The 20,843-nt window shown below is 31.0% G+C and overlaps 3 protein-coding genes across 10 annotated transcripts; 2 read left to right on the top strand and 1 right to left on the bottom strand.

Moving 5' to 3' along the window:
• Positions 1 to 2,425: 2,425 nt before the first annotated feature.
• Positions 2,426 to 11,504, top strand: LOC112741191 (beta-glucosidase 46). 4 transcript variants are annotated; one of them, XR_011870561.1, is made up of 12 exons: positions 2,426 to 2,626; positions 2,745 to 2,811; positions 3,062 to 3,120; positions 7,601 to 7,676; positions 8,415 to 8,489; positions 8,675 to 8,762; positions 8,833 to 9,085; positions 9,214 to 9,329; positions 9,522 to 9,699; positions 9,963 to 10,061; positions 10,161 to 10,269; positions 11,013 to 11,504. XR_011870561.1 is itself a non-coding variant. In XM_025790064.3 (12 exons), exons 1-12 carry the CDS (start codon positions 2,462 to 2,464, stop codon positions 11,206 to 11,208), a joined length of 1,581 nt encoding a protein of 526 aa, XP_025645849.1. In that variant the 5' UTR covers positions 2,426 to 2,461; the 3' UTR covers positions 11,209 to 11,504. The 4 variants fall into 4 exon arrangements, 2 of the variants coding, with proteins under 2 accessions (XP_025645849.1, XP_025645850.1); XR_011870562.1 differs by having other exon boundaries at positions 9,990 to 10,061; XM_025790064.3 differs by having other exon boundaries at positions 8,400 to 8,489; positions 9,441 to 9,699; positions 9,959 to 10,061.
• A 919-nt stretch (positions 11,505 to 12,423) lies between these two features.
• LOC112741192 (beta-glucosidase 45) lies at positions 12,424 to 15,584 on the top strand. Of its 4 annotated transcripts, none has more exons than XM_025790066.3 (12): positions 12,424 to 12,597; positions 12,674 to 12,743; positions 12,952 to 13,010; positions 13,109 to 13,184; positions 13,298 to 13,372; positions 13,561 to 13,648; positions 13,782 to 14,034; positions 14,150 to 14,265; positions 14,551 to 14,788; positions 14,869 to 14,971; positions 15,055 to 15,163; positions 15,303 to 15,584. In XM_025790066.3, exons 1-12 carry the CDS (start codon positions 12,472 to 12,474, stop codon positions 15,523 to 15,525), a joined length of 1,536 nt encoding a protein of 511 aa, XP_025645851.1. In that variant the 5' UTR covers positions 12,424 to 12,471; the 3' UTR covers positions 15,526 to 15,584. The 4 variants fall into 4 exon arrangements, with proteins under 4 accessions (XP_025645851.1, XP_072069763.1, XP_025645852.1 ...); XM_072213662.1 differs by having other exon boundaries at positions 12,425 to 12,597; positions 13,301 to 13,372; XM_025790067.3 differs by having other exon boundaries at positions 12,426 to 12,597; positions 15,242 to 15,584.
• A 156-nt stretch (positions 15,585 to 15,740) lies between these two features.
• On the bottom strand, positions 15,741 to 20,091 carry LOC112741193 (RNA pseudouridine synthase 6, chloroplastic). 2 transcript variants are annotated; one of them, XM_025790069.3, is made up of 10 exons: positions 19,663 to 20,091; positions 19,422 to 19,550; positions 19,044 to 19,298; positions 18,891 to 18,972; positions 18,475 to 18,590; positions 18,335 to 18,389; positions 17,982 to 18,093; positions 17,033 to 17,202; positions 16,345 to 16,669; positions 15,741 to 16,231 (listed from the first exon to the last, which is right to left on the bottom strand). In XM_025790069.3, exons 1-9 carry the CDS (start codon positions 19,881 to 19,883, stop codon positions 16,385 to 16,387), a joined length of 1,425 nt encoding a protein of 474 aa, XP_025645854.1. In that variant the 5' UTR covers positions 19,884 to 20,091; the 3' UTR covers positions 15,741 to 16,231; positions 16,345 to 16,384. The 2 variants fall into 2 exon arrangements, with proteins under 2 accessions (XP_025645854.1, XP_025645853.1); XM_025790068.3 differs by having other exon boundaries at positions 15,741 to 16,669.
• Positions 20,092 to 20,843: the final 752 nt, after the last annotated feature.

The following is a 20,843-nucleotide window of genomic DNA, read 5'->3' on the forward strand; positions in this document are numbered from 1 at the left end:
CTGCATAAAATCTGTCTCGCTCTACCCGCGGGTAGTAAAATGTTAAATCCTAACCCGCCCCGTCCCTACCCGCCCCTATAATTATTAAATCTAACAAATAAAATAAAATTTTAAAAATTATATAACCACCATTTACATACATAACATAAATTAAAGTAAAAATTTATACATGATATAATATTATTAATCATTTTACTAATTATTTTATATATGTAACATATATTATATATTAATATATATATATTATATACCGGGGCGGGTAGGGACGGGTTTAACCTAAACTCGACCCGACCCGTCCCGTCCAAGAACCCGCCCCGTTAAAACCCGTCTCGGTGCGGGGTGGGTACCCGCGGGTTCGGGTAGTGTTGCTACCCCTACTAGAAGCCAGTAATTTTTGTAATTTGTAGCCATTAAGTAGCTATTAATGATGATTTTAATGGTGTGAGATTTCATCCAATAGTTAGGGATTACTCACTTTCTTTTGCTAGTTATATGCTGGACAGAATTTAATAAAGTTGCTAGTCTCTAGACTTTTTCAAAAATATATATATTTAATACGACATATGACAATTTCTCAACCAAATGTATAGATATACCATAATAGTTTATTGCAAGAAAATTAGATTGTTCTATTTTTACAATATTTGAACTTTTAACGTGCCAAATCCATCCTATATATATATATATATATCTGCGTGACTTCATTAGATAGTAAATTAGTAATGAGAAACATATGCTTAGATAGGAAAACAACTAACTACAGAGCTCTTCTTAAATTGAATTCATTGGTATACAGTTTAAAAAAAAAATTGATTGAGATAGTCTCAAATGCATTACAATATACAAGTAGTATTCCTCCAAAAAAGACATTTTTTTTTAGATATTAGCCAAATTTTGGTATAATACTCAGTTAATAAATTTTATAATATTTTTTAAAATTTGTGTATTGATAATACGTCTTTAATATTATATATTTAATATTAAAAAATACCATAAAACCTAATAATTAAACGAAATATCAAATTTTGGTGAATATCTACAAACTAGATCTCTCTTTTTTCCGATCCAGTTCCTCCACCACCGCGAACCCCAGTTAGATTCAGGCATGATACACTTTTTAGTTATTGGGAGAACCCGAATACTCTCTTTCGGATCCAGGAAAGAATTCTCAAAATTTTTTTTCTTTTTGGAAGATACAGGAGCGGAACAATAAACCTATTGATATTGGCAGAATCTTTTGAATCTTTCAATGTATCATTTCTGAGTCCAATTTGCCAAACATAGATATCTGTTTAATGTAAAAAAAGAAATTAGTTCAAAAAAACTAATACTTTTAAAATAAAAGATAAAAATTCTTATTTATTCGATTGGATCATGTCATGAATTAAATTTTACTGCATATCAAACAAAATAAATGAATGTTTTTATTTGATTTGACAAATTTTGTTTTTATAAGAATTTTTTACTAAAATACAAATATTAAAAAATGTATTAAAAATTTTAATTTATTTATTCGACCTTTTTTAGTACTTTAAAATATTTAAAAATATTAAAAATATTGTACAAAAATTCAAAAAAATAAATAATTCTATTTATATATTCACTTTTTTTTAATTAACGAAGGCTTTACAAAAAAGATAAGAGCCCCAAAAGAATGCCAATGATTTTGGTTTGTCTCCCCTTGCAAGTTGGAGAATGCCAATGATTTTGGTCATTTACCTGCCCTAGATATGTCTTCATACCAACATGTCAGACAGATCTATCTGTGTTTCCTCCACTTTGTGTTTCTTTTTTTAATTATTAGATTTTTTTAGTTTTTAGAATTTTATAAAGAAAATAGTAAAAGAATTGTTTTATATTTTCAATTATTATTATCATTATCTTCTTTTTTATTTTTGCAAAAGTATAAAAAAAAGGAAAAGTCTAGGGGTCAGCAATTTTTTGTATTTTCTGACCAGCACTTAACCATCAAAGCAAAAGTGAATAATTTTTTATCATTAGATGTAATCTCACACCATTAAAAACACTATTAATGACCAATTGATAATTACAAAACACCAAAATTGTTGGCCCTAGCATTTCTCTAAAAAAATACTAAAAAGTAAAAACACATGCAAATAAATCTAAATCAAAATCAAACTGATTTTAGAGTCCAATATTAAAAGTTGGTTAAAAAAATAACATTTTTCTATTTATTATTGAGTTTAATTTTAATGCACTGACGGTATAAAATTATATTTGTTTTTTTAGATAATCATTCACGTAATCAATATAAAAGATAATTATTTTTACTGATACGACGTTATGTAATAATTAGATCCACGTGTAAAACTATTTTATACTAACATGAAAATAAAATTATTTATTATTAGTAGGTAAAAAATAAAATCATATTATTGGATTGTAAACAAGTATTTATAGCAGAGAGACAGAGCCACCCTGTCATACAGAAAACAATAACATGGAGTTTCCACTACTACTCCTTCTTCTTCATCATCTTCACTTTGCACTATGCCTTTTCTTCTCACTTTTCTTCAATGCAACCAGCCACATGCTTTTATTGAAAAATAATACATCTCCATTTCCATGTAACTTCCTTTTTGGAACCTCATCTTCTTCTTATCAGGTTTGTTGTTATATATATGTTCAACTTCTTTAATTTTAATTAATTTGGTTCTTTTTTAACTGTTATTGATGATGATGTGATTAATTATTATTATTATTATTATATTGTTTGGTTGCAGTTTGAGGGAGCTTTCTTGAGTGATGGTAAGGGACTAAGCAACTGGGATGTTTTCACTCACAAGCCAGGTTCATACACATTCAATAATTCCCACTCATCTTCAATTTTCTGTTTTTAGATCATTATTTACGTAGTTAATGTATAATTATTTTTGCTGATATACCGATATACAATTAGATAAAATATAAAAATGTTTTACATATACTGATAGTATATTAAAATTAAATTATATTAATTAATTAGTTTTCTATTGTATTATTATTATTATTATTATTATTATTATTATTATTATTATTATTATTATTATTATTATTTCAGGCACTATAATGGATGGAAGTAATGGTGATATTGCTGTCGATCATTACCATCGTTATCAGGTAGATAGTTTTACTGCACAAGTTCAACTGTTCTCTATTAATTTAAGTTTGCTATATAGATTATTGATCATATATTTATTATGTTTTATAAAAATAATTTAATTTTATAAGAATAATTTATTATTCTAGTTGGTTAAAGTTTTGTAATATAATATTTGTAATAATAAAAATTAAAATAATATCATATATTAAAATTTAAATATTTAATATAGAATTGTTTTTTTTACTTAAATATTTAATATTTGTAATTTATTATTCTATGAAGCATGGACACTTCGCTGAGTTGTCGTGTTCGAGTGTTAGACACATTTTGGATACGATACTCACCGACACTTGTCCGATACACGTGTTTGTTGTATCCAACCGTGTCTTAATAAAAAATAAAAAATTCTTCTTCGGACACGTCTGGACACACCTAAATACCATCATATGTCCAGTCTTATTCTTAACATATATTTTAAATACTTGATATAATTAAAATAAGACATTAAAAATAATTAAAAAATTTAATTTATATTTTAATATCAATAAAATATCAAAATATCATTACGATTTATCTAAAAAAATTATATTTCATATGTATGCATGTTTCCCGTGTCATGTAAAATTTTAAAATCTGCGTGTCAACATGTCCCGTGTCATATCGTGTCCCGTGTCCATGTCAGTGTTCATGCATCATAGCTATTTAATGGGATTGGATCCTCTCCAGTGGAAAAAAAACTGGATGTGGAAGATCTCACCCTTCATTGCATTCTCTCTCTTATTTATTTCTGGTCCCACTTGTAGAATTAAAGGTGGGAGATTACACTTTATTATCTTCAATGACAAAAAAAATGGAGAGGATCCATTTCTCTATTTAATTTAGAATATAAATATATAAAAAAATTTACCATAATACTATACGAGAAATATTAAACTGTCTACTTTTTCGAATCACTTGTATAAACCCTAATTTGTCTGTAACTTACCATGCAGTAAAGTTTATTACTGTTGCTCCAAAATCTACACCACCTTGTTAATTAATCAAGATGATTACATTATTTTTGCTAACTATATTTAAGATTATTTTAAGAATTTTTAATGAGTTAATATTCAATTTGATCTCTGAATTTGCACGCAAACTTTAATTTAGAGCCTTAATTTTAGGGGTGAGCACGGGTCGGTTTGGTTCGGGTTCAAGGTAAAATTAGAACCGAACCGATCAAAAAGTAATTGGTTTGGTTTGGTTCGGATTTGCATTTTTTTGTGCTTGTACCCGAACCAAACCAAACCGATTAAAAACGGATTGGTTCGGTCCGGGTAGCGGGTACCCGATGACTTTGAAATTCATAAAAAAAAAAAATTAAATTGGCAAATTTTTATCTTAAAAATTCAAGAAATACAATAAACATGTAACATCAACAGAAATAATGCAAACATATTAAATACCAAATACATTAAAAATTAAACTCATCAAAATTCAAACATATTAATAGTAAATAATCTTGTCTAATGAAAATATAAAAGTGCAATAAAAATATTAGAAGTTAAATACAAAAGTCTAGTGAATAATCTTTGAAAGAAGCTAAAACTAAAACACATTAAAATCTAAACATTAGTGAGATAGGATTAGGGTTATGAGTTAGAAAACACATAAAAAGTCATATATATATATATATATATATATATATATATATATATATATATATATATATATATATATATATTATTTAATTAATTATGATCGGGTATACGGGTTGGTTCGGGTTCTGTGCCCCCAAAACCGATACCCGAACCAATCATCAGCAAATGTCATTGGTTTGGTTCGGGTTGGACCCGATTACCCGTCGGTTCCAGAACCAATTTGATTGGTTTGGTTCGGATTCGGGTGGGTAATCGGGTACCCGCTACCCGTGCTCACCCCTACTTAATTTAGTCCCTAAACTTTCAATCACCACTATTTAATATTTCAATTTTGTAAAGGTACCTCGCATTAGTTCTTGAAACGATTTTCAATACAAAAGTGTTAATTGAGCGCTGATATGGACAGTCAAATGCCACGTTAAAATTTGTAAAATAATGTAATTTTGGTTTTAGTATTCAAATAGCCTAAAAACGACGTATCACTTTCTTTGTTAAGTAAAGTTTTAATAAACACCACTTACGACGTTGTTTTTGAGTCATTTGAGTGCCAAAACTAAAATCACATCATTTTACAAAATCTAGCGTGACAATCGGTTGTCTATGACAGCGTTATGTTAACGTCTGTATGTTAAAAATTGTTTTAAGAACTAATATGAGAGTCATGTTTAGAAAGTTTAGAGACTAAATAAAAACAATTAAAATTTTAGAGACAATTGAAGCTCACATGCAAATTTAAGGACCAAATTGAGTATTATTTTATTTTAAATAGAAATATAATTTTAATATATAATAATTAATGAAACTTTGTATAAAGATTGAAGGGACACATATATATTATATTAAAAATTATTTTAAGAACTAACATGAGAGTCATGTTTACAAAGTTTAGAGACTAAATAAAAACAATTAAATTTTAAAAACCAAATTAAAGCTCACATGCAAATTTAAGGACCAAATTGAGTATTATCTTATTTTAAATAAAAATATAATTTTAATATATAATAATTAATGAAACCTTGTATAAAGATTGAAGGGACACACATATATATAGAGTAAAATAATAAATAAATTTTTAAATATTTATATTTTGAACAGATTAATTAAAAAAATTATTAATAAAATCTTTTAAAATCAAGAGCGAAACTAGAATTTTTATTTGGAGTGGACTAACATAAAAAATATAATTAAATAAGAGGTCAAAAAATAAAATTAAAAGACTAAAACATAAAAATAAAAAATTTCATATGTAAAATTATTAATTTGGGAGGGGCCATTATTCTCTGTAAATTACACAAGACTCCACTTTTATCTAGGATAATAAATGTAAATAAATTAATTTAAACTAAATTTTTTTTATTTATTCATAAAATTAATTTAAAAATAATATATCTATATTTATTATTTTAAAAAATTTTATTAATATTTTTATATTTTAAAGACTAATTTATTTAAAATGTACATTTTTAAGAATTTATTTATTATTTTATTAAAAAAATTGAAGGGACAAAAGTACCTCCCCCTCTCCAACGGCCATTAGCAATTGTGTCTCGAAGCTTCCTTCTCTGATTTGATTTCTTTTTTGTTTTTTAATAATTATTTCCCTCTGCATATACTGTAGTTGGATTATAAAATAAAGTTTGTTTGATTAGACTTGATTAAGTTTGAAATAAGAATTCAATTTTGATAGGTCACGTTATATATCAATATATCTCATAAATATTTTATAAAAATAACACCTACATAATTATAAAAATATTATTTATATATTAAAATTAATTATTAATATATTTAAATATAAATATATAATTTAATTATTTTTAATATATATTTATATTTTAATATATATTTTATATTAATAATTAATTTTAGTGTATATGTAACATAATTTATATAATCAAAGAAAGCATACGCAACTAAAAAAATCTTTCATGAGAGCAAACAATAAGTGATGATAGTTTTTCAACAAATTATTATATTATAAATACTTAGTTGAAGTCTTATATGCATTATTATTGTTGATTCACTCATTTTTCTTATGATATTCGTAGTCATACACGCATTCATTAGAGCGAAGGTTTTATTTTGAATAATATTTTTGGCTAATTAATATATCGTCATTAATTTGTCCATATTAAATTAAGTTTTGTCTATTTACCAAAAAAAAAAATGTAATTGAAGGGACCTACTTCTTTAATTAAGTGGGGTTATTAGCTACTTTTTATAATTAAAGAAACTTATTCATGTTCTTCACTTAACGGATATTCACTATATCATAAATATAAATAAGATTAAATTCAAAATACAGTGGAATGTAAAGGTTATTTCGTCATTCAATAGATAATAATTAATTGACAAAAAGTGTTGGATAATACTATAATTTACATAACTTTTTTTATATTACGAAAAGTTATCTGTACACTTAAATCCTATACTTACATCTTCAATTTCACTATTTTTTTCTTTTTTCTCTTGTAACTTTTAATTTCTTTATTTCACAATTTTTTATTATTATATTTTTTTGTGTGTATTTTTTAATATATTTATCATTTTTCCAAACATTTTAACCTTTCTTTGAAAAAAGTGCTATAAATTTTTTGTTTTACAAAATGAGAGTATATAGTCATATAGATAGCAATTTTCTTTATATATAATCATGTAAAACTCACTTGAAAAGTGAAGACAATAACCTTAAATAAATCATTTCATATATACCAAATGATTTAAAAGTATTCAAACTGGTTGTCTCTACTCTAAAAATCATTGGTAGCTTTTTAAATGCAACAATATTAACTGTAATTATATTCATGACATCTACAATAATATTACAAGTAATTAATTATTTTATTGTGAGGAACAGGAAGATGTGGACCTTATGCAGTTCCTTGGAGCCAACACCTATCGTTTTTCTTTGTCATGGGCCAGAATACTACCAAGTAAAAAAATTTTCCATTTCCTTAGAAAAAACCTTAATAAATCAATCAAGTTAGCTTGTTGTAATAATTATCACATTAGTTCGTTTAAACAAATATCGGAGATTTAAATTTTGTCTTGTGCATGTAGCAACCTATTCATAATGATAAACTCTTAAATAAAACTTTGATTCGCAACGAATTAGTCATTGACTTGTCGGGTTGAGAGATACCATAAGAAAAAAAAAAAAACTTAACAAATTGCACTCAGCTGTTCTTTTTTTTTTTCTATCCCTAAGTGTGCTTTGTTTTAAAAAAATTGATTTATTTTTAGACATTACTCATGAAAATATATTATTTTTGTATGTGTTTGAAATTTTAATAACTTATTCGAAGAATAATTTTTTGAATAAAATATAAAATTTTATTATTGTTTAAAAAGTGGATATTTGATATTCTCTTGTAAAAAAATATGAAATTATTACTATATTTTTCGATTACTATATTTTTCGTAAAAAAAAAAATCTATTTTTATTAGTATTCAGGTTATTTTAGAAATTCAAACAAACGTATCCTAATTTATTTTTGGGAACATTAAAAGTAATTCCTAATGGATTAAACAAACATATTTTTTTAGCAACACTCGGATATAATATTCCCCAAAATAATATTCTCAAAAACATAATTTTTTTTATTATATATTTCTTAACCTTAAAAATAAACGCCCTCTAAATAAAATCTTCTAAGTTGAATTTAATCCAGAGGGAAAATTTGGCAAGGTCAACAAGGCTGGCATTGACTACTATAACCGCCTAATTGATGCACTTCTCCAAAGAGGTAATTTCTTAAAAAAAATTATGTTTATTTTAATTATTGTTCATCATTTTCTTGTCTCTTTTAATTTGTCTAGATTAATTTTGTATATATTAAAATAAAAAATAATTTCCCAAATCACTTCATTAGATTATGAGAATGAGCAGCATTTGCAATTACAATGATATTTGAATTTGTGTGTGATTCAGGGATAGAGCCCTTTGTGACAATAACACACTATGACATTCCTCAAGAACTTGAGGACAGATATAAAGGGTGGCTAAGTCCAAAAATTCAGTAAGTAAATTATTCACATATTATGTAATATTTTAATAAGGTAGTTGAAAAAGTTGATGATGTTTTTCAGGGAGGATTTCAAGTATTATGCAGATATATGCTTCAAGAACTTTGGAGACAGAGTGAAATATTGGGTTACCTTCAATGAACCAAATGTTGCAATCGTTCGTGGCTATAGAAGTGGATTGTGGCCTCCAGCACGTTGTTCTGCTTCATTTGGCAACTGCAGCCATGGAGATTCTGAGACTGAACCTTTCATTGCTGCCTCTAACCTTATCTTATCTCATGCATCTGTTGTCACCCTCTATAGAACCAAATATCAGGTAACAAATAAGTATGAACCCCTTGTGCATGAAATGTATTAAGTCTCACATTGTCGAAAATTAAAAGCTTGATAGTCCTTATAAGTGTGAGAATTAATCCCATGTTACCAATTAATCTTGAATTTCAGAAAAAGCAAAGAGGGAGAATTGGAATTGTTATGAATGCTATTTGGTTTGAACCGTTGAGTAACTCCAGGGAAGACAAGCTAGCTGCTGAGAGAGCTCAATCATTTTTCATGAATTGGTAAACAATGAAACAAAAAGAAAAGAACACAACTTGATTCTGGTTATTTGTTGATTTTTTTTTCTTGATAGCATCATTAGTGAGTTGTGGAGCAACACATAACATACACAGGTTTTTGGACCCAATTATACTTGGGAATTATCCAGAAGAAATGCATGAAATTCTAGGACCTGACCTCCCTTCATTTTCTAGAAATGATAAGCAAAAACTAAAGACAAGTGGATTGGATTTCATTGGAGTCAATCACTACACAAGTTACTATGCAAAAGACTGCATCTTCTCTGCTTGTGAACCAGGAAAAGGGTCTTCAAGGACAGAAGGTTTTGCTCTCAATTCTCCACAAATCAATGGTTTCAGCATTGGACAACCGGTAATCACAACCTATACACATATACATACATTGTGTATATATAATATATGCTCATTTTTTTTGTTATCTAGAGATACATTAGTTTTTCAATGAACTCAAAAACTGAAAATGAGAGTTATTTTAAAACGGAATGAGTATTATTTAAACATGGTCAATGTCATATTTCGCTTTGTGCGACATACCAGACATTGGTATGTCGACTCGAATTACAGTGATCACTATGATAAAGCATGTTAATTGAAAGGTGTAATTGATGTAGACAGAACTTGACTGGTTGTATGTTCACCCAGAAGGAATGGAGAAGATAGTGACATACATAAAGAATAGATACAACAACACACCAATGTTCATTACTGAAAATGGTGAGTGGAATAAGAATAGCCCATGAATGTATTAGTACTACTATGATTTAATTCCTGCTTTATGAGCTTTTGATTGTGTCCTTTTTGTTGTGCCTATAGGACTTGGGACTTTAGAGAAACCCAACCCCACAATTGAGGATATAATCAATGATGTCAAAAGAGTGGAGTATTTGAGCAGCTACTTGGATTCCCTTGCTACAGCAATCAGGTATTGCCATTTTTCTCCTATCTTTTTCAAATTTTTTTGCTAAATTTACATTTTTTTATTATTTAACATCAGCAGAAGGAAGAAAAAAAAGAAAGCAGAGTTGCCAGAAATGTGACTAATAAATCATACGCATTGTCTGTAGCATCTCTAACAAATATAACTATTTATGTATCTCGGTCTAAAACTATTTATGTATCTCAGTCTATCAATTTAAGTTTTTGAAACAAATATTTTTATAACATGATATCAGATCTTTTATTATCTAAAAGTTTAAAATTCGGTTTTTATTACTTTCAAAAGACAAGAACTAGACGAACAAAAAGAAAAAAAATTATACAAAATTCACACAAACCCAAAAACAAGTAATTTTATAACAATAATGAATGTTAGATTTGTTGTTATATTACAAAAGACAGTCGGGAGTACAAGCATCCCACATTAACGTAGGGTTTAGAGAAGGACCGCACTTAAAGAATGTTATGTACGTAGTTTAACCTGATAATTACATAGTATCTATTTTTACAGTTTGAACCTATAACTTTAAAATCAAAGACAACTCAACTGTTACTTTAAGATTCTTCTTCTGTTGCTATATTACAATATAGGTTTTAATTCTGATTGTTAGCAAGTAGTCATATAAAATTTTCTTATGAGAAAGTTTTGTATAAATAGAATTGAAATACTTAGCATAAAAAATTGGCAAGACTACTAAGAATAATTGATGTTTGTGTGCGTGTGTACAGGAAAGGGGCAAATGTGAGAGGGTATTTTGTGTGGTCATTGCTTGACAACTTTGAGTGGACCTATGGATACACTATTAGGTTTGGACTTCATCGTGTTGACTATGCCACTCTCAACAGAACTCGAAGGTTCTCTGCTTTGTGGTATAAACAATTCATTGCTCAACATACTAATAAGGCTTGTTTGTCATCATCATGATTTGCAAACTAGCTAAGAGAGCTCAAGAATCCTGGAATTAAAGCTGATGTAGTTTAATTAATTAATGAAAATGAAAATATCAAGCAAGTCGTTTTTAATATGGCATTGCTTCTTGGGTTTTAAAAAATCATATACAGCTTCTAATGTATGTGTTCCTTTGTTGGAAGGAAACGAGCTGTAATTTAATTTCTTGAGTTCTATGTAAAAATAAAAAATGGTATACGAGGATCATCAAGTTAAGAGATATGTGATGTATATATATATATATATATTGTTAGAGATATAATTATTTATGATGTTTTTTTTTTATTTAAATTATTGGGATGAGTGGTTTCATTACATGATATCAGAGTAAGGAAAATTCATACAAAAGTCAATCAAATTTAAAAGAAATTCTTGTTTGAGGAAAATATTAAAGATATAACTATTCATGTTATCTCTTCCTATCATCTTAAGTTTTTTGGGACGAGTGATTTCATAATATATATATACTAAAAGAGACTTTTGTTTGAGAAGAGTATTAAAAATATAACCAATTCATGTTAATTCTTCCTATCAACTTAAGTTTTTGGGACGAGTGGTTTCATAATAGATAAAGTATTGTTAGTCACTTGTTTAAAACTTGATTGTAAAAAATTTATATACCTAACTTGATCATGATTCATAAGAATAGGCTCCTTTTTTGTTTTATTTTTATCCAAAGTTAGAAGTGAGACTCGAATCCGCGACCTCTAAATAAGTATGGAAAGACTATGCCATTTGAACTATATCTTGTTAATAAGTATAGGCTCCTTTTATCTTCGAAGATTCTTCGTTACGCATTCTCACTCTTTCTATCTCCACAAAATTATGAGTGATGGAGAGATGGTTAACTAGAGGGCAGAGCTATATTTTAACTTGAAAAGTTATTCAAAGTTTTCAAATTAAACATTTTAATTCTTGGAAAAGTATTTATGAAAAAGAATTTAGATTGGACATTGTTTGAACGTTTACCTACCCTGCTACCCATACATAGTATTTGAACGGTTTTTAGCCTCATGACTTTTGAATTAATATCTGTAATGATCTTACTAAAATAATTGTTTATTTGTTTGTTTATTGTTGAATAAAAGTGATGAAATTGTTGTAGTGTCCGGCCTTATGATTTTGACTCCGTCTCTCATTTATCTTCTAAATAATTAATATAAACCATATTATAACTAATATAAATATGTTAGTAGACAATAGCAGGTGTAACCAAGCACTTACATACATATTGTTGCAATGGCAATGGCTCTTCTATCTCTGATTGTTATGGTGATCATGCATTGTCTTCTCTCATCAAAGGGGTTGGATCAATCTCCTTTGCCCTCTAATTTCCTCTTTGGGACTTCTTCTTCTGCTTACCAGGTATGTATGTGATGATAATAATTGATTACACTTTATAATAGGATTAAATGTTTACTTATTTCTTGATCATATACAGTATGAAGGTGCTTACTTGAGTGATGGAAAAGGACTAAACATCTTTGATGTCTTCCTTCACCAATCACCAGGTCCTAACTCCTAACTATGTTTTGTGTCATCTCATCTCCTTTAATTTCTTAATGTTACTCAATAACATGGTCTCTCTCTATATTTGACCATTATTTTACACACACATATTTATTATATTAAATGTCTAAATGCTCTGTTTTCTAATAAGCATCCTGGTTCTGCTTCTGATTACTCCTTTTATTTTTATGTATTTAAAAATATTTCCAGGTACGACAGTTGATAGAAGTAATGGAGATATTGCGGTTGACCAATACCATCGCTACCTGGTAATATACATTCAAAGTTTTGAAATACTAGCTCATATAATCAAGAAGCAATAGCAGTTTTTGTTAGCATAACATTAATGCAACGTGGCTTTGGACAGGGGGATATTGATCTAATGGAAGCCATCAAAGTCAATAGCTATAGATTCTCAATTTCATGGGCAAGAGTTCTTCCGAGTACGTTTCTTTGCCACTCTAAATTACTAGACATTATCAATTGCTTAAAGTCAATAAATAAGTCCACATGTTGACTTTGAAGGTGGTTTGATTGGATTTATCATTTGTGGCAGAAGGAAGATTTGGAGAAATAAATTGGGCTGGCGTGAACTACTATAACAAGCTAATAGACGCTTTGCTAGTCAAAGGTTTACCATTTTTTTTTCTCATTTTGATTCAGCATAAATCTCATGAGTCATGTCATAAGTCATAACTCATATCTTATAGAAAATGAAAGTATTGTGCTAAGGTTGGACACGTCAGAAAATGGATAAAAAATGACCCAAGCACTTTGACAGTAATGCGTTTGAATTTTCTCAATTTGACAAATGTACAGGAATTCAACCTTTTGTAACATTGTTCCACTTTGACACCCCCCAAGAACTAGAGGACAGATATGGTGCTTGGCTAAGTCCCCAATCACGGTAATCATTTAACTAATTTGCTTCTTGACTGTCAAACAATATATGAATGACAACTAAAATTTAAAGTTAGCTGAAATTCATGGAATAAATTACACTAATTTTACTTACTTGGGTTTCAATATATGTTGGGCAGGGAAGATTTTCAGTATTTCGCAGAGCTCTGTTTTAAATCATTTGGTGATAGGGTAAAGTACTGGGCAACCTTCAATGAGCCAGATTTCCTTGCAACATACGGTTACCGTCTAGGAGTAGGTCCACCGGGTCGTTGCTCCAAACCATTTGGAAATTGCAGTCAAGGAGATTCAGAGAAGGAACCTTTTCTGGTAGTACACAATATTATCCTGTCTCATGCAGATGCTGTTGAGATTTATAGAACCAAATACCAGGTATTATTTTGGTGAAAAAACACCTAATGCACTAACAACAGAACTAATATCAACATTAAATTTTTCTACCAATTCTAAAACTTACGATATCATGATTTATGAATGAAATATTCAGGCAGAGCAAGGTGGTAAAATTGGCATTGCTGTGCATCTTGACTGGTATGAACCCATAAGCAATTCCACAGAAGACAAATTGGCCACAGAAAGAGCAAGATCATTCAACTCGAAATGGTAACCTTCTATGATATGTGAAGAATCAATGCGGTACTTGTTCATTTACACAAAAAACAGCACAACCCTTAACACAAAAAAAAAAAAGAGACATGCTCTATGGTTTTATTATTTTAAGACAACCAAGAGTCCTTCAAATACTAAAAAAAGTTGATTTTATGATAGTTTTATTTGTAATCTATGGGGTTTTAAAAAGGAATGGGTCTTCACTCTTCTATGATTTCGTTCAAAACTAAAGCATACAATTTTATTAACTATGAATCCAACCTCAACCATCATATACAGGATCTTGGACCCGATCATCTTTGGAAAATATCCTAAGGAGATGCAAGAGATTCTAGGAAATATATTACCCAGATTTTCCAGCAACGACCAAGAGAAGCTGAAGAAAGGAGTGGATTTCATTGGCATCAATCACTATATAAGTTTCTATGTTAAGGACTGCATTTTCTCCATATGTGAACAAGGACTTGGAATCACCAGAACCGAGGGATCGTACCAAACAAGTCCAAATGGGAAACTAGTATGTATCTTCAGATCTTATGATCATGAAAAATTGCCATTCTCACCATGATTTTGAAACTTCTACAAAATAATATGCAGGCTTCGCTTGATATGCAATATATTAATCCTAAAGGCATGGAGAAAATTGTCACCTACATAAAAGACAGATACAATAACATTCCAATGTTCTTAACTGAAAACGGTAAGCATAACTCAGTCACATTTTAATGGATTCTACATTTGTCTGAAAAAGAAAAATAAAAAATAAATTGAATGTTTTTGTAGGATATGGCCAAATGAGTCACTCAAATTTCACCAAGGACCAATACCTTAAAGATTTCAACAGAATTGATTACATGGAAGGTCACTTAGATTCCCTACTGGAAGCCATAAGGTACAGCTATACAAAAGTGCATTTTGAAATCCAGTAACTTAGTTGATCACTGACTCACTGTCATCCGTTATGCTTCAGTGAAATACCAGGGGAAAAGGTAATTTAAACCCTTTTTTTTCTCCAATTACCATGTAACCAGGAAAGGAGCTAATGTTAAGGGATATTTTGCCTGGTCCTTGCTGGACAACTTTGAGTGGATACAAGGGTATACAGTAAGATATGGACTCTACCATGTTGATCGAGCTACGCTGGAGAGAACTCCAAAATTATCAGCAAATTGGTACAAGGACTTCATTGCAAAGCATAGAACAGAAACATTCTTCAGAAATTATGGGGGCAGAAAACTGGTAGAAATCATTTGAGAAAAGAGGCTTAGCTAGAAATTCAGTAACTAGGACTGTTACAAAGATTTGTTCAGCTCTCCAATGTCAAGCTTTGGCTTGTTGATTTACTGGAGAGGAAATCTTAAGGTTTCAGCATTATGATAGTATGGTCCTACCCGAAATCCTATACCTACAGTCACTACTACTATGTTGTAATTATAGCAAAATTATTTGAATAACATTATAAACAAATGTGGTCATGAAAAAATCTCTTTAATTTAACATGTGAAAAATGGATTGATAAACTGTTTATATTAGTATTATTGATCACATAGGATCAGATGCTAGGGTGTAGTTAAACGGCCCTTGACAACTGAGTGGCCATAGAAATATATATTATGAGATTTGAAGTAGAATATGTTGAGTAAAATACACGCAACTGAATGTGGAGCATGAATAGATGGTAGTTTCTGAAACACAATAGAGAGCGGAACAGCCACTACCCTGTATCCGCTGGCTCACCTGTTCAAAAGTTGAATCCCAACAGAGTGGCTGTTCCAGGATGACAATTGAACCATCTTATGAAAGTTACCCTTTCATCCTTATTTTTGGGGTTATTGATGGAGAACAGAAACTGCCTTGGTGCCTTCCTTTCTTTATGAAACCTTGCATTCTTACTTCAGAGAAAGAGCCACCAGCATCCACTGGTTCATGACCACCTGGTCTTCTTATGCCTTTTGAATGTCTGTATCAGCATACAAAACCATGTCTTTTCAGGAATATGAATCGGAAGTAACAAAGAAGGAGGATGCTTTCAACTTGAGCAATTGCAAACTCAAGCCTGTGGCGAAACATAACCTTGCAGTTGATCTCCCATCCCTCAACTCAAGCACACATTTTAAGCAGTTGCACACCTCCACCATGGGGAACCAGCTTTGTAAGAGTGTTCACCATCGTCCCATGAAATTTGATACGCTTGAAGGCCAATTGCAACACTTGGCTCTTTTCCATACTGTGCAATCCAATTTATAACAGCCGTTTCTCTTTCACACTCACTACTGAAATCTTTATTGTATTTACCAAATGGATTAAGACCAGGATTAGTCATCTCTGCAATTGCAGCTGGCATATACATAGAATCACCAATCAGTGGTGCCTTACAAGCAGCAAATTGAGCCCGAATCTGCATAAAATATTAAGTTATCATTAAGTACAAAAAGTAGCTTTACGTTTGATACTTGATACAAGATTATGGAGCATAAAGTCATCTAGGGAAAAAAAAGGGAGGGGGGGGGGACAGTATCAAAATTAACCTGCATGTTAGAAACGTATTCTCCAACTATCAGACCCAACAATATTTTCTACTATTATTTTTGTGAGTGGAAAAAACTAAATTATTGTTTCCCTAACAAAGGCAGCTGGTCAGCATACAGCTTGTGAAGGGCATAAGATAGTGAAACAATGAAATTAATAGCTCAAGACTTAAAAAATCAACAAAAGAACATACTTCAGTAAAAATATAAATGATGAAAGGACAGCTACAGACCTGATGAGTTTTACCAGTAAGAAGGTTAATGGTACACTCATATGCATAATCTTGAGAAGGCCACCCACAGTCTTCAACACAATATTTGTCTTGAATATTAGTAGTTGGCCAAGGGACCTTCCTGCAATCTATGACCTCAAGTTGACAATGATGCCATCCCTTGATAAAATCTGCACTCAATAAACTAACGGGTGATTGAGTGAATATAGAATTCAATGCCCTTATTTCAAAACATTTGACCACATCACATAGCAAGCAGAAGGTTCAAATTTATACATGACTAATTGATTAACAGGCACGTCATTTCTTTATTTATGTTACACTCTACAAAAACTAGTTATATAGTTGGTAGTAGAATTCTTATTAGTAGGTAGTTTTATTTATTTTATTTTCATATGTAGAGTTATAGAAATTGTTAGAGGAAAGATGAAAGAAGGGTAGTTTTGGTATCAAAGAACTGGACACCAAACCCTCCAATCCCCTTTATCAAGAAGATATTGCAGATTTTGCAATAGGCTAAGCTAATACATACAGAGTCACGGACCATTTAAACTGTACTTGGTCATGGAACATGACAATTAATCAATTATACATGTTTGGTTAAGCAGCCAGTTGTCACATCGGCTAACGCACCTACCAAAGCACTTAAGAATGTCATGGTATATCATATTATGGCAAGTAGGTCAGGAGTCAGGACTATATATATATATACTTAGAATGCCCAGGAATATATCACTCTGTCTTCAATTGTTAACTATTATTTCCTGTTCTTTTCATAAGGTAAAATATTGAATATCAGCCGAACACAAATCTTAATCTCTTAAGTTATGCTTATGAGAGACTGATGCCATGAGGCATGGCCCTAGTTTGTATAATTAATTACCTTAAGAAAAAAAACACGGGGAATTAAAAAAAAACTTCACTTATTTTAATTTGTACAATTAATTACCTTCAGAAATAAGTCGAGGAGCCATGCGAATAGGACGCATATAGTGGGTAATGATACCAGTAGGCAAAGGAGAAGCTGTAAGAGCAAGATAAAGCTTCCTCACCTTTTTGTCCTGAAAAAATATAACCACAAAGTAACATCCTAAAAAAAGAAGTCAGATACAGTTAATTTACTCATTGACCTGTGGCAAAAGGCTTTCTTCCGAAACAGAAGAGCCGTATGCCCACATCTCATGGTCATGGACTCATGGGGCAGACGTTACCCAACAGTTCATACATAATAGGAGTGCCTCCCTTTGCAAATGGTTTAGGGCTATTCCTAGAATAAGATACTAAGTGGGATCAAACACTTACCCTGATTTTCCCGTGAAAGATAGAACAAAACTCTTTGGTCTTAGCTAATACCACACTGCACATGAATAACAGTTCATAAAAATCTATGCCAATAAGAATGACAAACTGACAAGGGGCAGTACTTATTTTCAACACTCTACCATCCTTCGGTACAATTGTCAATCTGATGGGTAGTCATCAAAGGGGTTGTTAATCCCAAGGCACGCGTTGCAAAGGTTGCACAACTCTCTTCAATGTTGTCAGTAGTTCCACCAACCTACCCAAAATTAAATAAACAAATAAAAGTAAAACAGAGATTGAGAGAAACCTTGATCAAATAACTAATCATGTAAAGATACCAAGAAATTTCAAAACACATCACACAGAATCTTAATAGCATTTGAGCATCCATATTATAATCTAGTGCAACCCATTCAATCCTAGCAAGCAAGGAACCCATTAGCATAATGTAAAAACCAACTTTCACTCGCTTGAATTAGAGTATGAACACAGGTTATAAAAATTACAGGAAAACCTAGCATTCGATAAAATCAAAATCAATTTTGGGATTACATACTGATATACCAGCAGGTTTGTCCAAAACTACATACGATTCCTCCACAGCAATGATCCTCGATCTCCAATCAATCTCATAACACCTAAAAAACAAAATTATCAAAATATCAAACACTATATTGCCTCTGCAATGAAATGATAATTCTTGGTATACCTAGGGAAGCGCTTGGGATGTACATGCACTCGCAAATACGTTCCTTCTTCGACAAACTGATCCCCGTTAGTGACACGAAAAGTCTTCTGCGCCTCACGCAGTGTTTTCCCTTTGACCGAATCTCGCTTCCGCAAAACCAAAGGGTCAGTGACTCTCCTGAATATCCTAATCTCCTCCTCCGTGGCAGTAGGAGGAGGCTGGGGACAAACAAGAGCGTAGTACACAGCTCCAAATCTAATCAGGTCTGCAACAAACCTTCGTAGTAACGAAACACAATTCAATGAGATGAAATGAAACCTGAAAGCTTGCATTAAACTCAAACAGATTAACAGTATAACAGAAAATATAACTAACTTCTAACTGCCAAATGAAACTCACAAAGGAGGAAGATCCAGTGCTTCGCAGATGTATTCCAAAACTAGTCCTCCTTTTGATACCACTAAGTGTTCGATTCTCGGTGTTGCTTTCTGCGACGGACACGGAAGCAATCGATCGTACTTCGGGAAGCTTAAACCAAAAGTCCAAAACCAAAACAAAGTCTCAGCAACGGAGCAAAGAAAAACAAGTAGCTGAAACTTATTGGAGAATCGACGTAGATTCTTGAGAACGATAACTATGCCTGTTGGAAGAAGAAGAAGCTACGGTTGTGTTTCCGGCGACGATTCTCGAGGTTTCGGTTTCGGCGGCAAGTGCGGTGCTACTGTTATATGAGCTCCGGCAAAGCCAGATAGCTGCGTGTTTGTTGCGGTGCTTGTTAAGAACTTCGCGCGTGATTCCAAGCGCACGCGCCGCCGGACCTGCGAAGCTACGGTAGCCGCCGGCGAGCAACATTGACGCCATTCTATTTCTTATCTTCTTCGTCCTCTACTCCTCTCCGTTTCCGAACTACTTCTGGACAATCCGTGTTGGGGCGGGCTTTTCAATATTGAAAACCGTTGGCCCATTTATTAAGTGGGCTGAAAGGTCTCAATTGGGCCCATAAAAATTAATGGGCCTAGACAATGTATAGGCCGAACAAATTATATTTGTGTGTCTATAACACTTTGTTGCTAAGACCTTGTTGAGATGACACATTATTATTATTATTATTTTTTTTTAATCAAAGATAGGAGACTCACCCATAACCTCTTAATTGAGTATGGAAAGACTATGTCATTTGAGTTATAACTCATTGGCCACATTATTATCTCTTTTGATACGCTACATTTGGATTCGAATTTTAAATGTAGTATACTAGTATGTGTGAATTTGTGATATAATGTTTAGGGATTTGGATCCTCTAAAGTTTAAAGTTCACTTTAGAGAGTAAAGTGTGATCTTCTACCCTTGAATAGTTTCTCTTTCATATTTATTCTTGGTCCCACCTATGAAATCAATGGTGAGAGATCACACTTTACTCTCCAAAGTGAAATTCATACTTTAGAGGATCCAAATCCAATGTTTAGAATTGGAAACTGTTCATTGACTTAAACTTTAAAGTATTATACTGAGCACCCTTCACGGTTGCTATTCATCTTGAGCTGAGATGTTAGTGACACAGTTTTTGTTTATTTTACATTGTGTTCAATTATTGATATTAATAAATGTCGTTTGAAAAAGAAAGAGTACGGTTCGCAAAATTAATTGAGCAATGACCAAAAAGGAGAAAAAGTATACAAGTAATAAGATGAAGATGGCACTGACCTCAAATTTTGGAAATCAATAAGCGATGGTTTTTCAAAGTTGTGGAAGTATAAGAACCTCTCCTTTTGATCTCTTTTCCGATCTATAAAAAGTGTGATAGTACTCCTTTGAGTCAGT

This window comes from Arachis hypogaea, chromosome 14, assembly GCF_003086295.3.
Source record: "Arachis hypogaea cultivar Tifrunner chromosome 14, arahy.Tifrunner.gnm2.J5K5, whole genome shotgun sequence".
NCBI lineage: Eukaryota > Viridiplantae > Streptophyta > Magnoliopsida > Fabales > Fabaceae > Arachis > Arachis hypogaea.

Bases quoted from the DNA above. Each gene is read 5' to 3' on its own strand.
- LOC112741193 (XM_025790069.3), bottom strand. From the start codon at position 19,883: ATGGCGTCAATGTTGCTCGCCGGCGGCTACCGTAGCTTCGCAGGTCCG. The intron at 19,551-19,662 runs GCATAGTTATCG...TTTTGGTTTAAG, and splicing joins GCTTCTTCTTCTTCCAACAG to CTTCCCGAAGTACGATCGAT. The intron at 17,203-17,981 runs GTAATTAATTGT...TATTGAGTGCAG, and splicing joins TCCTCGACTTATTTCTGAAG to ATTTTATCAAGGGATGGCAT.
- LOC112741192 (XM_025790066.3), top strand. From the start codon at position 12,472: ATGGCAATGGCTCTTCTATCTCTGATTGTTATGGTGATCATGCATTGT. The intron at 12,598-12,673 runs GTATGTATGTGA...GATCATATACAG, and splicing joins CTTCTTCTTCTGCTTACCAG to TATGAAGGTGCTTACTTGAG. The intron at 13,373-13,560 runs GTTTACCATTTT...ACAAATGTACAG, and splicing joins AGACGCTTTGCTAGTCAAAG to GAATTCAACCTTTTGTAACA.
- LOC112741191 (XM_025790064.3), top strand. From the start codon at position 2,462: ATGGAGTTTCCACTACTACTCCTTCTTCTTCATCATCTTCACTTTGCA. The intron at 9,086-9,213 runs GTAACAAATAAG...CTTGAATTTCAG, and splicing joins TCTATAGAACCAAATATCAG to AAAAAGCAAAGAGGGAGAAT. The intron at 9,700-9,958 runs GTAATCACAACC...TAATTGATGTAG, and splicing joins GTTTCAGCATTGGACAACCG to ACAGAACTTGACTGGTTGTA.